At 34.0% G+C, this 19,707-nt stretch overlaps 1 protein-coding gene across 1 annotated transcript in view; it reads right to left on the bottom strand.

Moving 5' to 3' along the window:
• The window catches only part of LOC109047031 (prostacyclin receptor-like), a 40,633-nt gene extending 21,554 nt beyond the window's left edge, over positions 1-19,079 (bottom strand). Inside the window, exons 1-2 of the mRNA XM_042739144.1 lie at positions 18,731-19,079; positions 16,753-17,679 (exon numbers count right to left, since the gene is read on the bottom strand). Of these exons, the coding sequence (XP_042595078.1) occupies positions 16,753-17,577 (825 nt within the window). The 5' untranslated portion in view covers positions 17,578-17,679; positions 18,731-19,079. The remainder of the gene's footprint in view (positions 1-16,752; positions 17,680-18,730) is intronic.
• Between the last annotated feature and the right edge of the window lie 628 nt (positions 19,080-19,707).

Consider the following 19,707-nt stretch of genomic DNA (forward strand, 5'->3'; position numbering starts at 1 on the left):
GTAAATTTTAAATGAGCTACTTTTTACTTTTACTTGAGTAGATTATTAGGCTTTTTTTTTTAGGATTTTTAGGTACTTTTACTTGTACTTAAGTAAAATTTAATTAATGCAATGGTACTTTTACTTGAGTAGAATATTTTCATACTCTTTCCACCTCTGTTGATACTAAAATAAAACATACAGTATCTATATGACTGCCAATATCACTGTGAAATCAAATGTGGGCAAGAGTAGAAGCTGACTTTGTGACACCAGCTACACATAAAGTTAAGGCAGGAAATGACTAAAGCAGTTTAACCCACATTATCCGTTTCAGTAAAGGAAAGAAGTAGAGCACAGAGGTTTAATACAAACTGAATTCAGTTGAAACTTCAGCCACAGTGCAGCAGATCAACAATCTTAACCAGCACTCACTAGAGAAGTTTATCACCACACAAGCTCAAGTGTCTGCAGGAGAAACCTGACCCTGTGTCATAACATCAAACAAAACTGCTTGTATCAAGCCAAGAAGACTCGCCAACTGCAAAATGTAAAAGACAAGAGAAAAACAACAGAATTATCATGTCCTGAACAGAAACTTTGACATAATGAGATGCGCTGGAACATCCAACAGTTTGAATTTCAGACAAGAAAAGTTTCCCAGATTTGATTTCAGACCAATCAAATCTCTTGTGAACAAGAACCCAGTTATCTCACACTTGTCTTCTAGAGTTTCAGAATGGTCAAAGATCTCAATATGAACTCAAACATTTCTTATTTTCGAGAAACGTGTTAAAGTTGATGCTTAAATGAGACGTAGCTGAGGGAATGTTTACACAACAATGATTGTATTAAAAACGAAAACGGTTTTTCCTTTGAATTTTTGCAAAGTTTCGTGTACAGGTGCCAATGTTGTCAAAATCATCCCCAATCACATGGATCAGCAAAAATGAACAATAACACTGTATTATATATGCCATGCAGGCCACTAGTTGCCGACTTTGCCTGCGCATATACATATTCCTATAGACCGAACACGTAATGTGTTTGCGCATGATGTCACTGCTTTCACAAATTTGAGTTTTCATAGTTTGCACAGTTAATGACATCTTTTTTAAAAACTTCCATTTTGAAATCATTTTCAAAAGTTTGCATTTTCAGACCCCCAAAACTGCATGAAAATGAATGGCCAAAACGCATAAAAAGTTTTCCTGTTTTAAGTTGAAAACGGAGTTGTGTAAGCACCCCCTGAGAAGTCTCTTGATTTTTGAAAGAGCAAAAATGAATAATTCACATGGAAGTATAATTAAATGGCTGTAGTTCAGGTGGCTTTAAAAAAGTTAATTAAATCTCTTTGTATGTATTTAAAGAGAATGAGACCTGGGCTTGTAAAATCTTTTTAACAATCATCCAGTTTCCATCTGTTACACAACACCTGAGATAAGACACGAGAACAAAACATTCACACAATATCCAAATATGCATGCTTTCATGGTAGGTATTATGCAAAAGACACTTCTGAGAAGTCAAAAAGTTGAGTTCACTACATACTCTAAAAGCATGGGAATTTGCATGCAGCCACAGCCAACTGAACTTTCCGGAACAATCCACATGGTATTCTATTGTCTCATCAAAAACATATTTTGAAACCCCCAAAACTGAAAACAGTCCCAAAGGTTGTAGGTGAAATAGTACATTTTGGAAAATTCCCAAGAATCTTTTGTCACTCCCAGGAAAACAAAGGCAGGACTATTTCTTAATATACTTTGAGGATAAACTTTTCTCTCCGATGTAAAGCAAATACAAGATTTTCAAACTTCCACAGAAAGCATACCACAGGCCCCAAATGTCTAGGGATGCACTGAGGCACACTGCGCACTTCAAAACAATTCTGTTGACGCAGTTCAACTTCAGTCAAAGTCGTATTGTACAGTATACTAACCACATGCCAAACTAAATCAACTTGCATAGTGTGTTTTATATACCCTTAACATCCCTCTCAAAAAATAAAAGGTTCCCATAGGAAAGTAAAATTAAAAAATGAGATCTCGCAACTGTCCCTGACAGCAATGCAAGAAACTTGTACAATTTGTGTCAAGAGATCTCAAAATCATAAACTGTGAACAAAGTCAAACAAAAATAGATTTCAGTATAAGCACTTCTCATCAAATTCTCTGAATAATAGACGATCTAAACTACACAATCCACATTCATCTATCCATGCATCTGCATCACATACAAAAACCTTTAATGTCAACCTTCAAGGCTTTTGCATCATTCAGGCAAGCCAAAATTCAAAGTTTGTTTAGATGAACGCTCCTTTTTTATTTATTGTATCAGTGTTCCTGGAGTATGAATGTCTTGAAAAACACATCAGATCAAAGCAAGTATGCAGCCACACTTACAGAAATTATGGCTGTATGTATGTGATTTTGTTTTCAGAGAATGAGAGATCAGAGAACCAGTTGCTGTTGACCTGAAACAGGCGCTCAGTTCCATGCGTTCTCTTGTTTTGAAACATGTTAGAATGCAATTTACAATCTAATGCAAGTATGCTTTGCATGCTCAGTATTGCCACAGGGGGTGCTATGGTAGATGCTGATATTTCTTCAGGAACAGTAGTTCTTGTTGGAACCAAATGAGTGACTCTGACAAGGGCCAAATAGTGATTGGTAGACGACTGTGTCAGAGCATCTCCAAAAAGACAACTCATATGGGGTGTTCCTGGTATGCATTTGTTAGTACATACCAAAAATGTTGCAAGGTAGGACAAATGGTGAACCGGCATCACTGATGTACATGGGAAGTGAAGGCTATCTCGTCTGGTCCGATCACACAGAAGAACAACTGTAGCTCAGATCGCCGAAAATGTAATGCTAGCCATGATAGAAAGGTGTCAGAACACACACGTGAGCATCAGAATTGGAACATGGAACAGTGGAAGAACACTGCCTGGTCTATAAATCACGTTTTCTGTTAGATCAGGTGGATGGTCCATTTGCGTCATTAAAACAGGTGGTTTTAATGTTGTGGCTGTTCACTGTATGTTCAAATTGTAATGTCACTTTCTCTGTTAGTCAGTTGTTATAACAGTGGTCTAAACAGATGAAAGCTCCTCCAACAAAAACTACAATGAAAAGTGAAACAATGTGTTAAGGAGTAGGAAGTTTAAAGAAATAGTTCACCCAAAAATGAAAAATGTTGTCAATCACTCACCCTCATGTCTTTCCAAACCCATAAGACCTTTGTTCATCTTCGGAACACAAATTAAGTTATTTTTGATGAAATCCGAGAGCTTTCTGACCCTACATAGACAGCAATATAATTGAAACGCTTAATTGCTCAGACATGTTGTTAGGATACTGATAAAATAGTCTATGTGGCATCAGTGGTTCAACCGTAAGTTTTTGAAGCTACAAGAATAACGTCCATCTCTTTTAGTGTATCATCTGTATATTCTGGTTCAAATAAGTAAGGCTGCAAGTTATCCCCTTTGTTGAAATCTTTAGACACATTTACGAAGACTGTTTTATTTTCAGCGTGCGTCTTCTTCTTCTTGTAAACAAAGCACAGTTCATATGAGTTCTATGTTAGAACGCCGGCTCCTGCGTAATGAATAGCGGCAGAGACTGACACGGAAGAGAAGAAATTGGTGAATGAAGTCATTATTTTTGGGGGTTTATTTGCACATAAAAAGTAGCTTCTCGTAGCTTTATAAAATTAAGGTTGAACCACTGATGTCACATGGACTATTTTAACGATGTCTTTACTATGTTTCTGGGTCATAAAACATTTCAGTTGCATTGTTGATTATGCAGGGTCAGAAAGGTCTCGGATTTCATCAAAAATATCTTAATTTGTGTTCCGAAGATTTACAAAGGTCTTACAGGTTTGAAACGACATGAGGGTGAGTACATAATGACAGCATTTTCATTTTTAAGTAGTTTAAACAAGAACTCTCTACCATCTTGTAGGCCAACAGTACTGATATATATAAAAAAAAAATATTACTAATAAATCATTACTAAAGGGAATTCCCCTAAGTTATCGCCTTTAAAAATGAAAATTTAGAAGTTCAGAAAGTCCACAACCTCCATCAATATGGTTTCTCACGGCTATTTTTGTTTCTACAAATTACTGAGACCCATTCTGAGAGAGAGAGAGAAAGAAAAAAAACAGCATCCTGATAAAGATCAGGGAGTATTGCGTGTTTAAGCTGTTGCCAGTATTTCAGTCAGAGATAAGTGGGGCAGAACGTCATAAACTTTTAAAATATAAGATTTAATTTTAGGTCTTTATATTTTAAATCATAAAAGATCATTCAAGAAAATTAAACCGAAAAATGTTCGAACTCCCAAGAGGTAAAAACAGCATAAACATACGGTTCTCTTCTAGTTTCTTACTTTCGTGATCTTACATACAGGGCATGTCATGAGGTCAAGCGTACCACACAAAGAGTTCTAAACAAAAACACATTCATTTTAAAAGCAATTAATCCTTCTCACAGAATCCAAGACAAATATCTAACATTTGAGATCACTCCATCAAAATTCAAGAAAAACATGTTTTCCTAAGACAGCAAGCACACATTATTCATTTTTTTGTTGTTGTGGTTTGTAACGGCAGCTGGTGTAGTGCTGCAAGAGACCATAAATTTGGAAGGTCTGTTGTAGGTATACAAGGTTGCTGGCTATAGAGTCTGATTTTTAATTTGATAAATCCTTTGAATTACAATGAGTGTCAGCTCATGATCTTTGTCCAAGATAAGGTCACAGACCTGCTTTTTCCTGTGTACTATGAAACTCACGCACAGATATGCACTTTGGATGCCCTTAAGGGTTTCAAACACAAGTAATATTTTGCTAATCAAATGAATCGTTCCTCTTTGTTACTATTAATTTAAACAGGGATGCATAACGGTCCTAAATAATCCAAACACTGTAAATAGTTTATGATACTAAAAAAAAAAACACAAACAGAGGTGTAAGGATATGATTAAGATGAAGTAAGGGTTTTCAAACATATTTTTGATAAATCTTTGAGAGAGTTTTTATAAATAAATAAATAGGTTGAAGACTCACAGGTCTCTGGTGTTTTGTAGAAGCTCAACAAACAAAATCTGTCTAATGAAAATAAATTTATAGAAACTCAAGTGACCTGGAGCTGGTCATTTGTTTGGTTGGCTCTGGGTTCAGCAGTAATTGAAAGCAATTTATGAAGCCTTCGAGACTCATCCTTCAAGTTTAGAGCATTCAGTCACTGAGCCACAACACCACAAGCCACAATATTTGAAAATCACAAGCAATCAGAGTACAATAATGTTCACTTAGTGATTCTTAGCCGGGTAGGACAAGAAACACATCTTTTGACAATTTGACCATTAATCATGAGCTTATGCTGATGTTTCATTCTTTTACATGGATCATTTGTTGTGCTGTAAATAGATGCTTCATCTAGTAAATGCTGAAGAAAAAATCTGAAAAATTAAATTTTGTTTTATTTGCCTACAGTTAGAAAGTTCATAAAACTTCCAACGCTCAGGAACACAGTAGGTGAGCTGGATTAATGCTTTTGTTTGAGTTAAAAAAAAGTCTACAGTACATTGAAAAATGGTTTTGTGGCTTTCACTCCCACTTCTCCTCTACCCAGCATGCAAAGGGGCATGAATAATTATGGTTGTCCTGTTTGACTATTTGACATTTTTCTCTCAGACATGTGAAGTACATTTCTCAGAGGAAACATGGGATAAAACTCGTAATTACAAATAAGTTAAATCTAAAAGGGAACAATTTACACAGAATTAGCATTTTTTTAAATCAGCATCAGCATTTTTTAAATCAGTTCGGTCAAGAAATAATAATAAATTAATTAAACTTAAAAATTGTTCAACTAATATATCGTCATACTTCTCAAATAAGACAACTGTTTTGTATTTTTAAGTTTACATAAATTTTTCTGAAATATTATGTTTATAAAAGGAAGGCAAGGCATGAAGTTAAATCTGAAGTGAAAAAAAAGTTAATTTAAAGTGTTTTAAATGTTTCTCTTTTTTCATCTGAGCACTTTTTTGTTAGCCTTTTTTGTTGCAGCTGTTAATATTTAAATTTTAATATGTTGCAGAGTTTTTATCACTATTCAGTTTTATCAAATTTAATGTCAACACAACATGTCACTTTATCAGTTGTTTTGAAATTTTATATGTGAATTGAGTAAATATTACTCATCATTTAGGCTATATGTTTTTTGGGTTTGTTAGATATCTTGTTAAATATGTTTGTTTGATAATATGTGTTAAGCATTACAAAACAATAAATTCATTTTTATAATTTTTAATTAACATACAGGGTCATTTATAATAAATCAGAGATGGCCCACTTGACTAGACCAGATGGTATAATAATAAAAAAAAAATATTTAAATAATATAATTAAACAGTTAAAAATATTAATAATAATATTTAAATCAGTTTTATAACATAATTATGGTTGCACTATGTTTGGGTAAAAAAATTGAAGTAATATATTTCACCATACTTCCCCTGTTTTTTTATTAAATTGTATTAAGTTTTACCTGAAAAGACGTTTGTCTGGAGTGCATGATTTCAAAATGTTTGTACCTTCCAAATAACACATACTATGAACTGAATTCAAATTAAATATTTCAGCTTGACTTTACAGTTAAGTAATGTAATTAAAAAAAGAAAAAACGTGTATCAAAACTACGACTTTAACAAAAAATGTCCAGCTTCACTTTATACAGTGTATGATCTATAAACATCTTGTTTCTCCTTTCCTAATTAAGGCTGTAATTATAGTGTATCACTAATGAACAGCTCATCCTGATATATCCCTCAGACCAAAGAGAGCCAGATGAGCTCATGATAACTAATACCGGTGGTATTTTAATAATTGATTATTAAGAAAATGTCTGGTTCTAAGGCCTGAAGAGACAAACAGGAAAGCCTAGATCAATTCAGCCATGCAAGAGTATTCATTTCACATCAGCTATCTGCGTATTATGGGTTGTGGTGCAATGAAAACCAGTGATACATAAATCTGTCTTGACTGCATCATTGGCCTGAGCAGAAAGGCACCCCGCTTTTCATCAAACTTAAAAACTGCAATCAAAAGCTTCCTGTGGAACATGGGCACTCCCAAATACATAAGAATTTATGAACGACTTTCCAAGAGCTTGAGAGAGAGTTACTCTTGGATAAAAAGCAGAACCAGTGCTTACGGAGTAATCCAAAAGTTGGTTTGGCTATTAAATCTAGACCTTTTCCCAAAGGAGACTTTTTCTTTGGTTCGCATTTCCTTCAAAGGTTTGGATCAATAGTCTTGACAATGGTTTGTGCAATTTATCACCAGGCACGTACTCGATGGTTCTATCTTGGGCCTGGTTGAATATCTGAGATCTATGAATAACCATAATAACGCAGGTTTCATATGACCCTATTTGGTGTGCATAGACATGCTGATATTATTTGATTTTTTATTCCTCGGTTAGTGCAGCGAGTCTCAGGTATCATTGTGTTCTTCACTGACTCCAGGTCAGCATCTCTGGAGACTCAGTAATGTAGAAGTTTACCTCACTATTGATCTCAATATTGATCAGTGCTTTCATGGTGGCCTTTATTTCCTTCAGCTCAGATAATCAAGAGACGAGGAGAATTCAAAGATGGATTAAAGATGGTAATTACTAATTAGGAAAAGCGGGACTTCCAGCAATTATAATCCATCAGTTTAAATGCTTCGACTACATACTGTACGTCCAAGAACAGCAAACAGCCCAAGAATGCAAACCACAGCAAAATCATATTATAAGAAATATTCTGGGTTCAGTACAAGTTAAGGTTGTCAGCATTATGTTGATTACCACAAAAAATGATTTTGGCTCATCCCTCATTTGGTGGATGTAAAAATGCAGAAATGTGCAGCTTAGAATTTTATAAAAGCACTTACATTAGTTTGGTTAAAAACAGATTAAAAGGGTAACAAAGCATTGTCTGTGCTGTAAAGACATTCCCGTCATTAATACAATCACCATAAACCCTTTCAAGGTAAATAGAATCCATTTTGATGTTTGTCGACATTAAAGGGGCATTCTTGGTTCAATATATGTTATTGACAGCACAAATGACAGCACTTGAGGGACAATGTTGATTAACACAAAACAGAATTACCACTGGTCTCTGTTTTTTTTTAAATAGGGTTACAGTAACAATGTTTCCATCCATATATGAACTCAACTGAGGCAGATCAGTTTTTATTTGATAAGCAATGCAAAACAAAAAACTTTGTGACTTTATTTTATTATTTTATTGCATCTCAAATGTTAGTTTTAGTCATTCTAAAATATCTGAAAAAAATAATGGTATGATTACCTCCCACAACTGCCCGTTTGTGTTCCCAAACATCAAGTATTTGCCTCTAAACACAAGATAACATGACATTATTTGTCATTACACTTCATCTGTTTGCTCTGATGTGCAAGTCATTTATTTAAAAAGTCACAAGTGGCCTCCGCAGTTGAAGCACTCTTCATTTCATTATTTATGCTTTACACCAGTTTTCCAGCAAGTGATGGTTTTGTTCTCTTAAACACATGGAATGGAAACAGTGCTTTATTCACACGTTCAAATGTTAAATTTGAAACTTTTTAACTTTTTTTCATTGGAAACTAGTTAGTCATTTACAATGAAAGGGAATGAGGCCATTGTGCATCACTGTAACAGTGAAAACTAATTTTTGTGGTAATCAACATTATGCCTCAAATGCTGTTAATTCAGCTTAACTGTTACTGAACCATGAATATATATTTTAAGGTCAACAACATGGCATTAAAATTGATTTAGCTTACTTTCTTAATATATGTTTCTAATCTTGCTGCATGATTGATGGTATTGCAAAAAATAAAAAAATAATAATAATAATAATATATAAATATATAAATAAATATATAAAAATAATAATATAATATATAAATAATAATAATAATAATAATAATAATAATAATAATAACAAGAACAAGCAAATAAATAGACAAACAGACAGATGAAATAAATAAATAAATAAATATTATTTATTTATTTATTTTATACATCATTATATTATTCAAAACCACACATCCAATTTTTGACCATTGGCCATGTCTAAAGCTGAGATGATTAGCAGGACCTTTTAACTACAATGATATTGAGAGATTCACCTTATAAAATACTGTTGTAAACTTACGACATTTATTTGTATTTTATATATATTATATATTTAATAAAAATAATATAAACTAATGATGAGTTATATATAATATATATGATAAATAATCATATATATTAATGTATGAATAACATCCACTTACATGTTTGTTTTTGTATTAATTAACACTTTGGGGTAAGTGTTCACACGACTCATGTTGTAGTTAAGGATATTTCTTGATTAGTACCTGCCTGAACTCATCTTTAGCTTATATTAAAGTAATATTTAATTGTATTAGTCCATGAATAATAATAAACTGTTATTTCAAAGTATTACTGTTTCTTTTAAGATTTCAAACATGTAAGTGTATTGACAAGCCAATTGTGTCATACCCAAAAAATGGTCAGAACGATATTCTTGCAGGCACACATTTTAAGCAGCTCCATCTGTACACAGCTCAAGAAAGACAGACTGAGCACATGGCCTTATATTAAATAAAATCTAAATGAATTATTTTCCATAAAAGGAAGGTAAATTAAATTAACAATTAAATGTACAATTACTTCAGCCAGAACCAAAGTTTCAGGCCTCTGTTGGGGTTTTAAAAACTCATTAGATGAAGGTCAAAGAGATCTCAAACAAACAGACGGACTTTGTGTCACTTTGTGACATTTCTGCACACAATAATGAGTCATGCAGTAACGCAATAAGACTAACGAGTGCTATATTTGTAAACGATAAAAGAGGAAAAAAGCATTTATGAGCCTAAACCCTAAACAGGTGGCAGATTACAGTTACAATGAATTAACAGTGAAATAGTGCGTGCAAATGAAATTCAAGGTCTACTGTATATTTACTGAGCAAACACTTAGGCCTGATAGCTGTCGCACAATAAATTAAATTCAGATGACAGGGTGATCAAAGGCAGCGTGTCATTTCCTGCTGCGTGTTCTGCGGTAGATATCACCAGCTTTGGCAAACTTCTCATATTACAGAAACACATGGATGTTTCTTCTACTAAGTGATCTTTTGCAGTTTTAGAAAATAAACTCTCTTAAAACACACTCTTCACACTCTCACTTGTTTCATTTATCCACTAACAAACTTCAAAAGTTTATACAAGAGTTTATATACACTTTTGGAAATGGCAGTGGCAGAAATTATAAAAAGTTAATTTTTTTATATAATTTATGTCTATGATAGATATATATATATAATATATATAACACAAATAAGGAGCAGTTATAACAGTAACACTTTTTTCACTCAGTAAATACTTGTTTTATGTTTTATAATTACAGATTTTATGTTCTGTGATAGAGATTTTATAATTACATTGATAACTACTTAAATGTTTTATAATTACAGTTATCAACTTAAAAAATGTAAAAATTAATTTATTAATTATTTTCATAATTCTAGATGGGAAGTTAGTGCCTAGGAGACAATAAAGCATGTAAAAAATAAATAATAATAATAATCTTTTAGTTTTGATGAAAATCAACCCCTGAAAATAAGTGTCTGCAGCTGAAAACATCCCATGTATGCAGTTTTAAAAATATAATATAATATAATAATAATCTAATATATAATAGTCCTTGAAATGTGGTCAGACATCCATATACACCCCATATACACTGCCTTTTGTCTTCTACTGGATCAGTAAAATATATAAACCAGGTATTTTCTGATATTTTGACACATTTCCTTCCTCCTTTATGCATGCAGTCTGTCTGACAGGAAATGTCCTGTTGTACCTTGTGATTGCTCTGAATAGAGACGTGCCTTGCAGCATAGTGTGGGAACATATTTTATCAAGGGGGTGCTGGGGGGCGGGGCTTGATGTCACAGGGCGGGGCCATGGTGGGGGATTTTTGACATAATCCTAATATTAAACAGCCCAAACTCTTATAGATTAACATACACATAAAGACAGAGTTATATGCAAACCAATATATATTTGTGCTTTTGTGATTTTAGTTCAATATTTTTTTCTTTAATATTTCTATTATTTAAGGGGATTTTACTAAACATTAACATCGCTGATAAGCAAAATTTTTGGTAAGTGCACTTTGGCTAATTCTCAGAAACAACAAAGTGCAGATGTACATGCGATATAAATCGTGGACATGCGGCGTTATAATTAAACCTAATTAAACTTATCTTTTTTTTAAATGTGATCAGGTTAAATACAAATTCAGTCTTATTAAAATATTTTATGTCATAATATGGTACTTGCCTAAAATGTTATGATGTGTGCAGTTAATATATTACATTAGGCTACAGTGGTTTGAGCACGTTTGACCAGAGACTAGAGTGCAATTAAAGAGCTGTGCTTATGTGATTGACGGTGGCCGTCTTGAGAAGCGAGAAAGCTTCGGAAAATGTCTCATAAAAAGGATTTAAAAGGTTGTAAAGGTTTTTACAAGTCGGAGTGTAAAATTACGGTAACATGACGCGCCCAAGAAAAATACAACTACTTTAGGCCATATTTCTGGGCAGTTTAATAAATAATTAATCACAAAACTATCACAAAAATTAAGTATCTTGTGGATGAACAAGGGGCACAAGGAAAATCTCAGACCCGGCCCTGCGGCTGGGGGTGCTGCAGCACCCTCAACACCCCTAGTCCCCACGGCCATGCCTTGCAGTTTAATGTTAGAAAGGTTATATATGACATCTGGGTGGGTGCAAAACATGTGATTCTGAGTCTGTGTGTATGGAAAGAAAATCACAATGGTTTGGTTGTGTAAACTATTTGCTTTGGATAAAGTATCTAGTGTTTATTTCCAGGCGACAAACAGAGCATCTCATGAGACAAAGGGAATACCATTAGTGTCATCTGTCACTGCAGAGACTGTATGCTGAAGTGTACATAACGACTGGGAGGTCATGATAAAGATTCAAAATACAAGAGAGAGAGCTTAAAGTGCGCTGTCAATTTAATGCATTAGGGCCAGATTTACTAAACAGGGAAAATTAGCGTGAGACTGTAATCCCATAGAAGCGCCAATGGGAATGGAAAGTTCTGCGGGTGATTTACTGACAATGCGCACAAGAAAGAAAACAGACGTAGCCAGCGCATTTCCAAAATGCAATCTACTAAGAGCAGCGCACATTAGCAACAGTTTTTTGGCCATTAAATATTGGCACAAATACCAGTTAATTGTCTACAGCAAAATCGTGGTAAATCACGTTGAATGATTTATTTAAATACTCCCTTACCATAAATGTTGCACTTAAAAGGAAAACTCTTACAAATCCAAATGCAATAAGGCCAGCCACAAAAATAACTGTGTCTATGCCTTTTTGTCACTGTTTTTGAATTGTGTCTTGTAGTTTTTTTTTTTTAATGCCAAACTGGTTTGTGATGACACAAGCTGGCCCATAAACTGATTAATTATATATATTTAAAAAATTGCAATATAAATTAACACATTTAATTCCCTGATCACCATTTGACAGCCTTAGTTATTACTTTGATTAGAAGGTTTCTTACAAAATCTTTGTAAATCCTAATGCAAATATGTGCAAGCATCACTTATTAAAATCCAAATATATAGGGTAATATATTTAAAATGATTTAGATCCACAGCTTTTATTGTAGAAACTTTTTAAGCAATTTTACTATGTGCAAAAACAGAAAGAAAGAAAAACTATTCTGAGAACTGAACTTGTCACTGTAAAAAATGATTCACTACATTTGTTTCAAAATATTACAAGCAGTATTATTAACACTAGAACTACCGGAATTCTGTAACTACTAGATTCTGACCATTCATACTAGACTGAACTGAATGCCATTTTTATCACATCATATTTACATTCAAAGTTTCTATCAAAACCCTAAAAAAAACCATATAATTCCTAATATCAAATTTTATAAGAGCTACGTAGACAAAAATAACAAATTTTCTTTTTAATAACCAATTTTAAAATATCTAATTAGAACTCTCCCAAATGTGCACATCTCACTTTGTGTCTGGCAAGTGGGAGAGCAAAAGTTTTTCACCACAGTGAAAATGTATTTGAAAGTCTAAATGCCAACAAAAATGAACTGAGGCAGAATATTTCTGTAGATAAAACATGTTGTGCATTTTGAAAATGATTACATACTTCTTCTTTTTTTTAAATACATTTTTACTTTAGTACTTTAGAGCACTGTAGTTATTGGAAATGTTTGGATCAGATGAATTGGAAACAATTCTATGCAGCCACCACTTGAATCATGATCCATGAATAAATGGATCTGTTATGATAGTATAGGTAATAATAAACATTGTCACTGTCGCAAAAAAAAAAAAAAAAAAAAAAAAAAATTTGTTTCATTTCACAATATAAGTCTTGTCTGGGCTAAAACTAGCCTATATGCATTAGCTATAGCATATAGTAATATACTAAATAATAATAGCCATATTATTATTATGGTTATATTGTCATAACATTGAAGTAGGCTATTATTGATAACAGCCAGGCTATAGTCTTCTAGCCTAACATAGCCTATCTGGAACCGTGGGAGATTGAATGACAGCAGTTTTTTTTTTTTGTTTTTTTTTACGAACAGGAATTTTAGTTTAGCAATAGAACATTGAAACAACTAGAACAGAATTTATACGCTGTCTGTAATGCGAACGGTCAATTTGACCACTTTGGCCATTCAAGGTAGAAATACCTCTTTTGTGTTTTGTAATTTTAATAAAATAACAATGTTATAATAAAATATACACATATTTTAGGAAAAGTCAAGGTATTATAGTTATATGGGTTTTATTTCAACAAAGTTATTACATTTTAAATTTTAAAAATGGTCAAAATGACTGCCTTGGTAGTTATAGTGTTAACCTGTTAATTAAATACAACACATTAGAATTAATTAGAATTAATCAAATGAAATACTAACAATTAATCATAAAAATGAGTAAAATAGCATGAAAAATTAAGTAAAATCAAACAAATAAAACAAAATCAAACAAACATATTGGTTTTATTAAAAAAAAAAAAAAAAAAAAACTATGCTAATGAATACTATGTTATGCATACCAGGCCAGTTGTTGGCGATCAAGAAACACCCTTTACATGAGTCCAATGATGATTACCAACACCATCTGATTAACTTTTGTCTAGGATTGTCTAGCTGCTATAACTCAGTTACAGCAGCCAAACAAATTTTTTTTGTTAAAAAGTCAAAGGTAAAGAGCCCAACTAAAGCAAACACTTACCACCGTAATGGTAACCTTAAAAACTTTGATTTTCTCCTTCAGTGATTCTGTTTGTTAACATCAGGTGTCTTCAGTAACTCGGCCTGAAAACACAAGCTTTTGAACACGATGCCCGAATCATCTCCATGTAAACAACAAAAATGGGAATTTGTTAAAAAGTTAACGTCATGTGCATGTGTATTATGTTTTTGTTTATTTGTTTCTTGATAGTCAACTGCTGGCCTGGGATGCATATAGTATTCTTTAGCATTGTGCGTTTTTTTTTTGTAGTTTTTTTTTTTTCAATGAAAAACCTATTTTACTTAATTTTTCATGCTATTTTACTCATTATGAATGGTTAATTGTAAGCATCTCATTTGATTAATTCTAATTAATTCTAATGTGTTAAATTTAAATAATAATATTGCTTGTAATATTTTGAAACCATTTTACAGTGAATCGTTTTTTACAGTATACTCAAAAAACCCTGCCAATCTATTTTAACTTGGTGTAGAGAAAAAACACGGTTAGTCTAATCCAGTCTTCCAGGGTTGTCAAGTTTGTAACGTGCATCTAAATTAAAAGCTAACAGCAACAACACATCAACTGGTATTTGGGAATACAAACCAAGAATAATAGCCTTTGTTATGTAATACATGTCCCAGCTCCCCCGCAGCACGTACACGCCCAGTGATTGCTACAGGCGACTCAAACACTATAACCAAACCTCACCTACAGCTCACCTTCAATGGGTTAAAGAAGGTAAATATGTACTATGTTTCACTGCAGCTGGCTAATTTGACTTCTTTAGTCAGTCACGTAAAATAAATGATTTGTATGTGTAAGCATGAGGCAAAAGGGAAAAGATTTTCTTTCTTATGGAGATCTTTAACCCTGGGAGCTTAGACTAAACAACTGTAAATAATTTGCCACCAAATTGCAAAGATAGACTACATGACCTTTCAAAGCATAATAATTTTTTTTAAAGCAATTACAGTTCAAGCATGACTATTTCCAATCTACTGCATCCATTTAAAATTATGACAAGGGCTGGGAAAGCACATTCACATGGACAGGGATTTGTAGCAATAAAGACACCGGGCATTATAATTTTAATGAGGTGCTGATTTCCAAAGACACAAGTGGCATGGACTGTTGGTGATGTGACGAAGTTGACCAACGTTAAATTTTAAGCAAATGAGTAGTGATATAATTCAATAACTACCAATGCAATTTGCATCTGGTTGACTTAGATGCAAGGACAGCAACACCAACTAAAAGCCAACAGCAAAGTGACTCACTGAAAGGTCACTAAAAATTTTTTTTGAAAACAAAAGCTTAAAAAAACCAACAGTTAACAAAAGAAAATGACATTTTCCGTGATGTGTTTTAGAATGCGGTGACATCATGAACAGAGTTTGCGCATGGTAATGGTTGTTTATAAATATTGGGTATGTGTTGGAATCTGACATACAGGAATTTGACAGAGATGGTTATTCTTATAACAATTGCTTATTCTACCTCGTCATCTGTCCTCATAAATAAATGCCTTTTGTAGTGATGGGCGCTTTCGAAACTATGCTTAAAACATTTACAAGTCTTTTGTTTTATATTTGTGGTTCAGCGTTTGTTTCAGAATTGCCAAGTCACATGGTCTTAGCAAATGAGGCCTTGGCATGTCAGTTTTATACCTTGATGGTTTCAAAACATTCGCTAGATGAAATTAATCTGGTAAACCGTTTAAAGAGTGTTAATATTTTTTAACCAAAAATTGTGTCAGTTTTTAAATTAATTAATTTTAATACTCGCAATGTATAACAGAATAATGTATAAAACATTTGCAATTATTTTGTAAAATGTATAATTATACATGTTTGGCTTCAGTTTTTGTTGCATTTACACCGTTTTAACCAGCAGGTGTTTTAAGTACCTCAAAACAATGAATCATTTGGTGAGCAAATGGTTCAGTTGATTCAAAGTTTAGAAAAGCTCAGTTTCTACCATTTTTTTCACCAACCTGATGTTGTTCGACGTCAATAAAAAGGAACTTAAACTAGCATTGCCCACACTGCTCTTCTGTGGTTTTAAAGCTTGCCACAGTATTGCCAACTGTTGGACTATGAGCACTGTAAAAACTCACAGGACAGAAAGATTTCCTAAAACACTGTTAGTGTTTTCACTCAAGAGAAAATGAGAACTCATACCACTCATGTACTCTGGTCTAGACCAATATAATAAAGGAAAGCACTTGACCAATAAAATTAGAAGGACCAGAACCTAACTGTTGTAAAATCAGTCTCTGGAAAGCTAAAACAGGCTGGAAAACAGAGATTTAGCTTTGAACTATAACATTTCACAGTAATATAATGTTCCATACTCACAGTGAGCGGCAAGGAGCAAATGACGAAGATGAAAGTCATGCATGCCAGCAGCAGTAAGTGGTCCATTTCCTCCTCTCCCTGTCCAAACCAGGTGCTCAGCCTCCTCTTTCGTCCAGCCGACACCACCGATCCCCGACGTGTCAGCTGGCTCCTGTGCATGCGGCATAGGCTGACGATTACCGAACCATTGCACAAGAAAACAATGGCGATGAGCAGCGCCATAAGCACGGAGTAGGAAAGCGAGAAGGTCAGCGTTCTCCTCTCCTCATCCTCACCCTCTCCTTCTGCCTCCATCTTGATGAAGCACCACGTGCCTGGGCAGTACTGCTTGTGCCGTCCGTATCCAAAGAACGGCAGCAAGCAGAACATGAAGGTAAAGAGATAGATGAGGAAGAGGACGATCTTGGCAAAGCTGCGCCTCACGTGTTTAGAGTAGAAGTACGGGTGACTGATGGCGAGGCACCGCTCCACCGCCATTGCACACAGTATGAGCATAGAGGCCAAGCCGAAGAACGTCATGGCGAAGGCGAAGAGTCCACACAGCCACCAATCTCCCGTAAGACCCACAAGGGTCTTACTTTGGGCATAGCAAATGAAAACCGGTGGACTGAGCAAACATGTTCCCAGCAGATCTGTCAATGCCAGGCCGGTCACAAGAATGCAGAAGACTGAAGACTTGGTGCGATGCTCTTTTTGGTGGACTCCCAGGATAGCCAAAGCCATCAGGTTGCCCACCACCCCAGCGATGAACATCACAGCGCTAATCACCGGATTCCCATTCTCATCGATATTGGTAATGTTCTCACATGATTTGTTTGAAAGCATATTCAGACAGTCCCGCCCTTGAACCCTGAGCCCAGGCACAGGGATCGGGCAACAGCAACTTTGTCTATCGTGAAAAACTTGCAATGCCTTTTCTTCAAGGATCTGTAAAAACAACAAGCATTTTTTAACAATCAATATGTTTGTCATAGACCTCACCTACTGTTGCTTAATGACCACATGAAGTGTCCGATGAATGTTGTTTTCTTTTTCTGTGTAGATGTACTTTATATTAAAACAGGAAATTGAGGTAGCATATATTGTCCTTTATTTTAAATAGACTGTATGCTTTAGTTTGCCTCAGCTATTTACTTTGCTATTGCTTGGTAGTGGCGGAGTGGGAGTGGGATCCTCATTGTAGAAAGCATTTTTTTTTTTTTTTTTTTTTTGGACAGAAAATTTTATATGGCTGAATAAACCTCAGGACATTCTGTTGCAAAAACAAAATACATTTTAATAGTCATCTTAGGTAGAAACAGCTGCTTCAAGTAACAACTGCACAATTTCTCTTTTAGACCTGTATGTGGTGATTATCTAATGCATATTTTTGTATGTGATGCACAGTGAGGAGCAAATGGGATTTTAAAGTATTTTCTTTTTCATTCAAGCCTGAAGTAAACAAATATTTGGCGTTTGTATTATTTCTAGGTCACTAATAATAAAGAAGCAAGTTTGGCAATATGAACTCCTTTGTAAAGACTGATGCATAGGATGCTTTTTGGATCATACTCAAATCAAGCTGAAGAACATGATCGTCAGGTTTTATGCAACCTTATGGAGTTAAAGTTTAAGTCATTAAAGGAAAAAAGGGACAAACCAAATACTTCTGAAAATCATGTTCATTTGTCAGTTGAACTTTTCACTGAAAAACTGCTTTGCTGATAATGCAAGTTTTAAGTAACTGTTGATGAGAAAACAAGCACTTTCAAGTGTGGTCTCAGATTTTTAAAGAATAATGTACAACCAGATGTTTTTAGAGACTCAAATCAGTGCAATATTTGTATGATTTTAATTTATTACGGATTTGTCATGTTTTATGTATTATTTATCATGTTCCATTGCTGAACAACTGAATCAAACTGCAATTATTTCACAACCACTAAGCTGTCATGACAATAAAGCATCAATATTGAATCACAAGTCAGTCAGCACGCACCTGTCCACGGAGTGTCCATCACTGCTGCGCGCGGCCATTCCTCCCGAACACAACACTCACTAACCAACATAGATGGATTATTTCATTCACTCCGAACATAATATTTAAAGCGAAGTCGATATTGCTAGGTCCTCGGGGTTCCGTTTCTTCAGTAGAATTCTCTCGTTTAATTCATACACAGTTTTTAGTTGAGTTATTAGTCTATCCAGTTCTGGCCAACCACCAGTTTTACGCGCAAAACAATTTTCGATTACAGCTCATTACGCTTCAAGCTAAACAAAACTGTAAGAAACCCGCGGACTCTCTTCATTCCTCCCGCTCGTTGGGAAGGTAGACGGCTAAATCTACTAGTGAGACTTCCCTCCTGAGGTTGATAAAGAAGCCGTGAAAGAAAAATAGGAGGAGCATCTGACAACTTCGTTCCTCCTCACTTATTCAAAGTGTGAATGATCTGCATTACAGGTTGTTCACTGACAAACGGACAAAAACGCATAGCTGGGTTAAGAATAATGTGTATTGAATAATAATAATAATAAATTAATAAATAAATAAATGATATATTTGAGTTTGACTTTAAAATTCCCATAATGGTATTGCATCATCCAGTATAGGCTTTTATTAAAAATTAAATGAAATAGTGTACAATTTAGTTGTTAAGCACAAAATTTAAAATGATCATCCTATTTTCAAAACTACCTTAATATTCAATAATATACTTTCACAGTAATTTTAAATATACATTATTAAGTTAGGTAAATGTAAAACAAAATTAGTTTATTATAAAAGTAAAAAAAAAAGATTATCTATCTATCTATCTATCTATCTATCTATCTATCTATCTATCTATCTATCTATCTATCTATCTATCTATCTATCTATCTATCTGTTGGATTGTTCATTGTTTGTTTTTGGATTTTTTTTTTTCTGCTGTGATTTCAAGCTGTAAAATGTTTTTGGGTTTCAGTTGAACAATTATT

Source organism: Cyprinus carpio, chromosome B15 (assembly GCF_018340385.1).
Source record: "Cyprinus carpio isolate SPL01 chromosome B15, ASM1834038v1, whole genome shotgun sequence".
Classification (NCBI taxonomy): Eukaryota; Metazoa; Chordata; class Actinopteri; order Cypriniformes; family Cyprinidae; genus Cyprinus; species Cyprinus carpio.